This window comes from Cyclopterus lumpus, chromosome 15, assembly GCF_009769545.1.
Source record: "Cyclopterus lumpus isolate fCycLum1 chromosome 15, fCycLum1.pri, whole genome shotgun sequence".
NCBI lineage: Eukaryota > Metazoa > Chordata > Actinopteri > Perciformes > Cyclopteridae > Cyclopterus > Cyclopterus lumpus.
Window position 1 is genome coordinate 15,519,159 of NC_046980.1, and position 10,796 is coordinate 15,529,954.

The following is a 10,796-nucleotide window of genomic DNA, read 5'->3' on the forward strand; positions in this document are numbered from 1 at the left end:
AACTATACTATATTTCAAGTTCATAGAACAGGCAAAGTTACTTCAGAAAATATTTCCTTTTCTATATTGTAAATGATAATGAGCAAAAACGATTACCTTGAAAGCCCTTTGAAGAAGTTTACTCTCAAATGGCTTTCTGCAATTGTCTCTTTATTTCATAACACTGGCAAAGTGATGTTAGTATCAAATACAAAGTTCACAAGTCATACCATTAAATCCACTGTTAATCTAAAGCAAATGATCTCCAAAACATGAAGTTCAGATCCACTTTACATTTGTGCACCTGCTCATATCACCCTTGTGTCCTTTGTGTTTAGTGATGTCATGTTGTGAATGTATAACAGAACAGTGTCAGCCACCTTTTGTTAATGAGGGCCGAACTCTGTTTAGTAGAAGCATGTATGATGTTAGCACAAGGCTGCCACAGTGAAACAGTACATTGGCTTGGGGACATTAGGAGCTTGGTAAGAAGGCACGTGAAGGCTTGCGCGGACAAGTCCTTCCTCAGTGTGAAAGTCTCAGCGCTCCGCAGACTTACATGGCGAGTAAGCACAGGCACATTTCCCACATTCGTAAGAAATACCCGAAATATAAGCAATTAGAGCTGAAGCCAAAAAATATGCAGTCGGCAAAGCCTTTGTTTAGCCTTTTAAGTAATGAGCCAATTCATCCAATCTGTTCTGCTTTGTGGCTATTTATATGCTTATTATTAGCTGCTATGATTTATTGGGCAGTTGAGGCAGTAATTTGCTATCGTTGTGGCCATCTGGTCATGGTCTCTTCAACATGTTGAATTTCACGAGTATGCATTACAGGTCTACAAAATTAGATTCACCAGACCGTGTCTATTACTATGAATTGACTTCAATGATTGGAACTTGCACATAAGACGGGGCTGGTCTAGCTGCCTCTTATTTTGTAGGATCTCGCTCAGCAACAATTTCATGAGTTATCATTAGTTTTTCATAATCAAGCTATTGCACTAGTACTGTACATGTGACTGAACGGGTCCACGTCCTCATTCCTCCACCTGCCTCTAGTGCAGCTACTGGTGTTTGTGGGTCTGTTACCTGCTGCACTGGAGCCAGTTTGCACCCAGCAGGCAAAGTGTGTTGTCACCTGAGTGCGCAGTGTTATTGGGTGCGAGTTGCAGCACACCATGGCTACTCTTGAAAAGTAGCACACCATTAGGAAAATATTAACAACCCGACATTTTGTGTGCATCACAGCAGTGAGGACGAGAAATATGTTCCTCAATCATTATTCATTAGGTTAAATATACTGTTGATGGCTTTTCATTCTTCCCACCTGTAGAATGTACTATTTGTGTGTGTGTGTGTGTGTGTGTGTGTGTGTGTGTGTGTGTGCGTGCGTGTGCGCGCGTGTGTGTGTGTGTGTGTGTGTGTGTGTGTGTGTGTGTGTGTGTGTGTGTGTGCGTGCGCATGCACGTAGGTTATCACAGCAAGGGTCTGGTCCAGAGGAGATCTTTGGTGGCAGCCAGAGGAAGAATGACATTGATGTGTTTCCCAAGGTTAGTGTCAAAATCAAAGAGGCAGTAATCTCACTCAACAAACGCAGTCAGAGGCAAATACACCTGGAGCAGTGATCCACCACTGCCTCCTCAAACCGACTCTTTAGACCGTCTGAATGTAAATTATGATCATATGGACCCAGTAGTAGAGGTGAAATGTGCCCCTATTTGTTTGGGGCATGTGGCTGCATTTTAACAAATAATAAACTTATTTGCTTTTGTGCGCAGAGTTAGATGAGAGATTGATACCGTTCTAGAGTGGTTGGCAAGAAAAAGGCTCACCATGCCGATGACCAAAAGAGCGAAGAGAAGAATTTATGGTTTAAATCATGAAACTTGAGAAATAATATTAAGAGGCGCTAGAGGATGGACACATGGATTGGAGTTCCATTCATACATTGTCCTATTCATGTAATGTGTTTATGTAACTTTGTAAATGCTGTTCATTCTGTACACATGACATCTATTGCATCTGTCCATCCGGGGAGAGGGATCCTCCTCTGTTGCTCTCCTGAAGGTTTCTTCCCTTTTTTCCCTGTCAAAGGTTATTTTTGGGGAGTTTTTCCTGATCCGATGTGAGGTCCTGGGACAGGGATGTCGTATGTGTACAGATTGTAAAGCCCTCTGAGGCAAATTTGTAATTTGTGATATTGGGCTATACAAAATAAACTGAATTGAACTGAATTGAATTGAATAGAGGCATAGAGAGCGTTATTACCCATCTTTTCAGTGATATCAGAGATCAGGAGAGAACATTGGAGGTGAGGTTATGCTCATGTGCTGAGATGAGCATATACAGACAAGCACGCAGGACTCATTTCTCTCTCACCACCGTGTCAAACCGGGGCCTGAGCAAACAGAGCATGAGCCTGGCGGGAGGGAAAGCAGGGGAAGGCAAACAGTGGTCACACAAGACCGGTGAAAACCAGCCGGCATGCAGCAGCATTACTCACCTCAGCTTGGTGCTGACAGCTCAGGCCTGTCACACCATCCTGAAGGAGTCCATCCAGGGTTCAGGCTCTGAGTGTTTGCGAGGCTCCTTCCTGCATGTGTGGGAATAAGTACCACTTTACTTTAACTCAGAATAATATAAGATATTCAATCTTTCTAATACAGCGTCAGGGTGCCGGTGATCCACTCTGTGGTCTTTTTGAGGTCATATTTTGTTTTATTTGAATGATATTACATTATACTGTTATGTTATTTGATTATTTTATCCATTATATTTCTGGAATAAAGTCATGAGGATGTATTAAAGGACAATACAAGTGTTTCACCATCAAATGATATAATTTATATGACAACTGTTTTTCAAAGTGCTTTAGATATGTCAATGTGTTTTTCACAACACACAGTTTGCCATATGGCTTCCTTTAATTGCATGATGATAATCAGCAAGCAAAGAAACTTATAGATTATAAGTTAACATTTTTTAAATCAATAAAATACATTAGCACGCAATAATGCCAAGTAAAATCAAAGCATACCCTACTGGGTGACAGTGGTGGCCTGGAAGGAGAATACCAGAATTAAAAAAAAAGCAGTAATGTTAAGTGATTTGAAGTAAATTGGTTAAAAGATAGAAAAACACTCTTTCCTTTTAGTTATATCAAAGCAAACTGAATGCAGACTTGATTGTGTTCTCTGAAGTTTATTTGAGTTGCACCTACATTTCATCCTTTGAGGAATGAATGGACTGGGGGATCTACATAGCACCATAGAGATCAATAACATTAATTCCCAGTGCTGCAGGCCCACATCAGGAAGTAGCCGAGTGTGACAGTTAGCGCTGGGTGGAGTGTTGGAGGAGGAGAGAGAGGTGCCAAACGAGACACTAGCATTGTGGGAAATGACACTGGCTGTGACACCTATGACTTTTACATCATGGTTACCTCATCTTGTATACAAGGGGACTTCTCTTTTTTAAATTACAAAATGAGTAATGGACAAGGAAATGATAGATAAGTGCCACCCACAGATGAAAGCCCCCACATTTGCAACCCTATACAGCCTCACTTTATGAGGAGCTTCCAGAGCCGGATGCCTGATTTGGTAGGTCAGCAGTCTTTTATTGACACTGCGTGGTAGCCCCTCACAGAGGTAAACACTCATGTTTACTACTTTGCCTCAATCACAGATTATCCCTGAGACTCCTGAGACGAGCAGGAAAGCCGAGATTTACCTGAGACAGCTGAGACGAATGCATGATCTTTGTTTGACAAACATGGCTTTCTCTAAAAGGTTGGTAATTCAGCAAACAGGCAGACACGTAAAGGAAATGCTGCACCGACATGAATAATTATACCTTTCTTCTATAAGTTTAGTTCAGAAGCACGTTAAGAGAGTCTTTCCACTGCTCTTTAAACTGAGTGAGGTTTGTTTTTCTCTGCTTGCTGTGAACTCTGGTCCAGACTGCTGGACAGGGAGAAAGACTCTCTGAGCTGGCAGGAGGAGCGAGGCAACCACGATTTGGTTAGTAACATAAACCAGCCACAACACAACACAACACTACTGAGCGCTATGGAAGCTAACACATAGCTGCCACACACAATCTGCCTTAAACGTTTGTTTGTTTTTCCTTTGGAAGCCACCAAGGCAACAGGTCACACTGAATAAAGTTACCATGAAGGCAGTAGTTATTTGTGAGCATGACACTTGCTGTCCTACACGTCTGGATGTAAATCACGTGTTTCATGAATTGAGTAAAAGACTTTTTTCTAAAACCTCCGTAGATGCTTCCCGTCATTGACTCCACACAACGGAAGACAAGCCAAACCAACCAGCCGCCTCTCTGCTCGCAGAAACAGCCAAGGAGTGTCTGGAAAGACGGGCCCTCATGTCCGCAGCAGCCACACAGAATTACCTCTGCCAGGTGCACGGAGGCATACATGAATCATATTTATTTGATTTGTTTGTTGGAGACAAACGTCTGATTGTCACTTGGCATTGTGCATGTGTATGGGTGTTTTCTTGACAGGCACCAGTTGTCTGAGACTCGGGGTTGGGATATAGCAGTGTGCTGCCGTAAAACACCTGATCCTTTATCCATTGAAGATGTGTGTCAACAAAAGCATGTGAAGGTTAAACATATTCCTCCGATTTAATAAATGCATTTGTGAAGATTGCATTGTTTGTTTTAAGATGTCATTTCTGTTTGTTTTTTTAATTTCAGATAATTGATCGTGGGCTCAAGCTATAGAGAAACTATACAGAAAACACATCTGATTGAAGATATCACCACCATAGCATCTCTTGTGATCTGCAATGTAATGTTATATACATGTGTTGTAACATACGGGATATATACAATTTACATATGTTGTTTACATTACAAATGTGTTTATCCCATGTCACACTGCATGGTTAATGACTATTATAATTGTATAGTATCATTCAACAACATTGTGATTTGTATATGTCTGTCAATTAATGATTTGAGTCATATCTGTAAACGGTACAGTCATTATACATGTGTGGGTTTTATGAAATAAACATTTTACTAATAACATTTCACTATTGGAGCAGATGCAATTGTTAAGGACGTGGTTATGCTACTTGAGTTTCATTTTCATCCATTTGATTGTCTCTATTTATGCAGTAAATAATGTATTCATTCATTCATCTTAGAGAACTTCTTCTTTCACCTAATTGATTGTTAACTCACAAACACAGATCTGAAAACGTGCAGGTTTCTTGAAAATGACCTAAACTGGCTTACCAAATCTGTCCCAGTTACAAATATGTGTCAACACATAAACACATGTTGAGTTTTTAGCATAAAAGTAGTCAATATTCCTCGTAAAAAGTTCAAGAAACCATACTGGGTCTAAATCTGAGACCTCAGGGGCTGAAGACAGCCATGCTCAGCCGCCCACAGTGGTTTGGTTTCGGCAGGTGTGGCTTTGATCTAAGTGTCAATGTTTACAGGTTGATGTAATAAAGTGGGTTACACTGCGTTATTCAAAAAGCTGCCATCCTGTGGACCTCAATGATGTGGCTGCTCAGAGCCAATCGGTGGCAAGCTCGCAAAGATCAAAGAGGAGATGAGCCAACCATCTCTGCTCCAAACACCCATCCTGAGACGGAGCTTCTCTTTGGCCTATATATTTAGGAGCTGTTCGTGAGAAGAAAAGTGTCCTGAGATAACTGATTGTCTTTGTGGAGACGCAAAAAGAGGAACGCGGTTTAGTTTTTTGTTTCCACTAAGAACTGTGATTACATCTATTCAGCCCTGCATGGAGCTGCTTGGCAGGATGGCCACAGGCGCCGGCGAGTGTCCCGAGAAGGCCAGTCAAAGCCGGGTGGACCACCTCCTCAGTGCCGTGGAGAGTGAGCTGCTGGCCGGCAGCGAGAAGGGCGACCCCACGGAGAAGGAACTGAAACTATCTCTGGATGAGAACGAGCTTTGGCAGCAATTTAAGGATCTTACAAATGAAATGATAGTTACAAAGAATGGCAGGTGAGCTTAAATACAAACACACAATATACAATACTAGATCAAATAAAATATGAAGTACAAATAAGCATTCTTGATCGTTCTTTCTTTTTATTTAGACGCATGTTTCCGGTGCTGAAAGTGAACGTGTCTGGATTGGACCCGAACGCCATGTATTCTATGTTGCTGGACTTTGTATCTGGAGACAATCACAGGTGGAAATACGTGAACGGGGAGTGGGTCCCTGGTGGCAAACCTGAACCTCAAACCCCCAGCTGCGTGTGCATCCACCCGGACTCTCCAAACTTTGGGGCGCATTGGATGAAAGCCCCCGTCTCCTTTAGTAAAGTCAAACTCACCAATAAACTCAACGGAGGAGGTCAGGCAAGTAGAAGAGACAATGCGCGATGTTGTTGTACTTTCCTTGTTCTTTTCCATTTTCTTTTTTATATCCCCGAAATAAAATAAAATATAAATGTGACAATGATAATTCTGGCATATTAAAAAAACATCTTCGTGTTGAACTGTTTTTTGTGTGTGTGTTTTTTTCAGATAATGTTAAATTCCTTGCACAAGTACGAGCCTCGCGTTCATATCGTCCGGGTTGGAGGCCCGAGGAGGATGATCACCAGCCACTCTTTTCCAGAGACACAGTTCATTGCAGTAACAGCATACCAAAACGAAGAGGTTAGCAATACTATATATATATTACTCAATACATATACATCAATAATGATTCTCGTATGTGCGCAAAATGTGTGCGTAATTTACGTACAATATTTACGCACAGCATTTTGTATACCTTTTATTTTGATTATTATTAATACTAATGATTTTCTTCGCATTTATGTTTGGATTTTAGATAACTGCTCTTAAAATAAAGCATAACCCTTTTGCCAAGGCCTTCCTAGATGTGAAAGAGAGGTAAGAGTTCAATTATTGATGTCTTTAAGAAGTGTACATGTTTAGTTTAACATTGTTTAACGTATATCATCAATAATTAAATTACATTTTTTCAGAAGTGATCACAGAGACACAAGAGAAGACGCCATTGATAACCAGCAGTCGACTTATTCTCAATGTGAGTATTGTGTTATTTCTTCTGATTTCATGTCACATTGTGGTGCCCATATGGCTTCATCGTGTATCTTCTCATCCGTGGAACCAGTAGGTGGTTGGTTTATTCCAGGCACAGGCGCTCTTTGCCCTCCTGCCAGTCCTCACAGCCAGTTTGGGAGTGCCATCTCCCTCTCGCCATCCCACGGCTGTGAGCACTACTCCACCCTAAGAAACCACCGCTCATCCCCCTACACCAGTCCGTACGCCCATCGGACCAACTCGCCCAGTGAGTGTTCTCTTCCTGCCTTTACCGTCACACATCCAGGAACACACCACTTCCTCCCTGGCTATTAACAAGAAACGCAAACAAATGTCGCTGAGCACAGAATGTCTTGCATTCCTCTGGCTTTTGTGTGAGTGGAGCCACAAAGCTGTAAATGGTTGGGCTTCAGACAAGGAATGTATGGAGAGTATATTCACACCTTCGACTGCCATACTAATATCAGGGGGACAGGAGGTCTTGAATCATACTGGCAACAGGTTTAGTACTAATATGATTTCTGACAAATATATTTGAAATCACAAGTGACTTGTGAATCGGCTAAACCCCAGTGCTTCTGTCGTGTGTTACAGTCAGTTACTCCGATAACTCGCCAGCCTGTCTGTCAATGCTCTCGAGCCACGATAACTGGTCCAGTCTACAGATGCCAACACACTCCAGCATGATGCCCATGGCCCACAATTCCACCTCTGGCACCAACTCTAGGTTTGTGTTGTGATTTATTTTTTCATTGCACCAAATGAAGTCAGAACCATACAACTCACAACCACAAAGAAGATGACATAGACAGAACAAATAACTCATTTACAAAACAAGAAAACAGAGCAGGACAACTGTACAAAGTTACAGGTAACACGGCATTGGGATATTCAAGTATCACAGGTGTAACATAAACACATAATAAGATAAACATGCACGCAGTAAACTCAATAGTTATGGTGAGAAAAGAAAAGACAAAAGCTTATAGACATTGGTGGAGAGAAATAACTACATGAGGACAGTAAGTTGATCCATTTCTTCTTGTAATGAATTATTATTCTGTGCACTGGCCTCTTCACATTCTGTTGAAAATGTTAGATTTTTTAAATTTGTTTACAAAATGTAATTGCACTTTTAACCTTTTGCATAAACATCCAAAGAAAAGCTGAGTACGACGTCTTCTTCTCCGTGTCTCTGTACAGCCAGTACACCAGCCTGTGGTCTGTGAGTAACTCGCCCCTGACTCCCGTGTCCCAGAATGGGGGGATGAACAACAGCCTGAGCTCCCAGTTCCTCCGCGGGTCCAGCAGCCACTACCCGAGCCTGTCTCACTCAGTCACAGCGCCCTCTACTGGCTCTCCTATGTACGACAGCGGCACACCAACCGAAGTGCATGACACAAGTCAGTATGACACTAACCCGCACGGGCGGCTGCCTTTAGCCTGGACTCCTGTGACACCTCCGTCCCTCTGATGGAAGCGTCTCTGCAAGCTTTGGGAGACACTGTATGGGGCCATGAAATAATATCTGCATGTTGTATGATATGCTATGATCTAAAGGAAGAACCAATCCCAAATTAAGTCGGTTTTATTTGTTGCCCAAATCAAATTTAGGCAAAAGACTGTTTTCAGTTTGTGGGCGCTTGAATTCATCCTGAAATTATGAGCACATAATTCTTCACTTCTCAATTATTACTAATAAGAACCTTTTGAGTTTTGAAAGTCTTTGAGTTTTTGAAGTAACCCTTCAATAAATCAGCAAGTGTTATTATATGTGTTTCCAACTCAAGAAACCAAATGAATATGTTTGCCCTTATTTCTGGTCGATTTCCCCTTGAATTCAGCTAAGTGTCTTTGTTCAGCATAGCAGGATACACTTATTTTCTAATGTTTGTAAACCAAAATCCCTTTAACCTGCTTATATTAAGCATAGCGTCATGAAAACACAGCAGAAGGCAAAAACAATGTGGAGTTGAAAAAACGTACATTGTTTATAGTGTAAATGAGAAAGTAAGTGAGGCATACCATGTAAATAGACAATTGCTTTTACAACAATGATGCCATTAAAGATATGTTTCAGATTATTTTTTAAATGAAATGAAAAGGGGGATGTAATGTCAATATTCTGCTATGCAGACAATACACAACCTTCTATGTCATTATAAAACATGGCAATGTCTCTCCAAGTGGCTGTTTTTAAGGCCAACTATGATAATAAAAACTGGGGCTTTGCTCCACTGCGCTTTATGTTGTTGTTTCAATTGTCCAAATTCCCCCAACTTGGTCACAGTGTTCTTTTCATTTTTTTGTGCCATTGTGAGCACATCATGTGATTTAATTCACTGAAAAATGTGACGCATAAAGATTTCTGTCCCATTTAATTCATCCTTATATACAATGTCTGGTTATGGACTATCCTCCAGTGAGTATTTTTTAAATCATAATCTCCACGGGTGGTTCACAAAGTCTGGTCCAGGGACCTCCAGGTTTTAGATTAATGGAGGTCCAGGAACAATAAGGGAAAGCTTGATGTGAGTGTTCTTTGGTTCCTTGGGTGATACAATTGGGTCAGTGAAGAAATCTCATTAGCAGTTCTTGATAAGATTTTCATAATTTCTACAGAAATCACAGGAGTACTGGTTTGATTGAATAATGAACACCAGGACCCCAACATCCCCAATCTCTCAAAATCCCAGTAGCCGGTTTGTTTGTTTGTTTGTTCTCTGTTCGTGAGTAACATTCCGGCAACTGTTTATGATCAAATGTGCTGTGCTGGTGCAGCAGCTGTTGAAAAAGAACAAAACAATAGTAAATGCAACATTTACTAAAATGACTGGAAAACAGAAACATTTTATTGGTGTTTTTATTTGTCATTTGTCCACATTGGTTATTACAATGTATCGTGTTATAACTTGTGATATTAGCTTCAAAACTCAAACCCTCCTGCTCCCTTTTTGTGAGTAGAGAAGTAGAGAAGGAGTATTTTTCACACCTGGCTGAGGAATTACATCCATGTACATCTGAAAGGGGGTTTTGACTGCTGGCTGCGTGGATGGTCCAGATGTCAGCTTGAGAAACCCCGGAGATCAGTACTCTGTGATGGCCCTTTCACGTCTCCCTGACATGAGGCACAAATCTTCATAAAGATATTGGTGGATCTGGGGATGGCTGTGGAAGTGCATTTAGTCAGAAAGGGAACAATTTATGTCATACTCACAAGTTCTTTAAATACTTCAAACTGCAAAGTTGAATAAAGCATGTTTTTTTCACATTTAAATGCGTATTCCAGTGATTCAATTACATGGGGTCAGATCAGACTCAATAATTGCAAATGCACACAGACAGACTTACAAATGCAAACACAAGATTTACAAATGCGCACAGAACAATTTACAAATATGTTCGATTTACAAATGCACACAGAAGGATTTACAAATAAATTAGACTCACAAATTCACGCAGAACGACTGAAAATGAGGGCGACATCTGATTGGCTACAGCTAGGTCTATGTTGAAAAAACGCATTTGCGGATCTAGCCACCGCAGGGGAGTCTCATAAATCCGTACACACATGTGAAGAATCCACAAACAAATGCAGTGCGATTGACAAATAAATAAACGCAGACACGTCGTTCTGCGTGCATTTGTGATTCTAATTTATTTGTAAATCCTTCTGTGTGCATTTGTAAATCAAACATATTTGTAAATTGTTCTGTGCGCATTTGTAAATCT

At 41.0% G+C, this 10,796-nt stretch overlaps 1 protein-coding gene across 1 annotated transcript; it reads left to right on the forward strand.

Moving 5' to 3' along the window:
• The first annotated feature begins 5,784 nt into the window (after nt 1–5,784).
• Nucleotides 5,785–8,538, forward strand: tbxtb (T-box transcription factor Tb). Its single transcript, XM_034552307.1, has 8 exons — nt 5,785–5,990; nt 6,086–6,350; nt 6,519–6,653; nt 6,829–6,890; nt 6,986–7,047; nt 7,135–7,311; nt 7,659–7,791; nt 8,268–8,538. The coding sequence occupies exons 1-8, from the start codon at nt 5,785–5,787 to the stop codon at nt 8,536–8,538; spliced, it is 1,311 nt and encodes a 436-aa protein (XP_034408198.1).
• Nucleotides 8,539–10,796: the final 2,258 nt, after the last annotated feature.

Bases quoted from the DNA above. Each gene is read 5' to 3' on its own strand.
- tbxtb (XM_034552307.1), top strand. From the start codon at position 5,785: ATGGCCACAGGCGCCGGCGAGTGTCCCGAGAAGGCCAGTCAAAGCCGG. The intron at 6,351-6,518 runs GCAAGTAGAAGA...TGTTTTTTTCAG, and splicing joins AACTCAACGGAGGAGGTCAG to ATAATGTTAAATTCCTTGCA. The intron at 7,792-8,267 runs GTTTGTGTTGTG...GTCTCTGTACAG, and splicing joins ACCTCTGGCACCAACTCTAG to CCAGTACACCAGCCTGTGGT.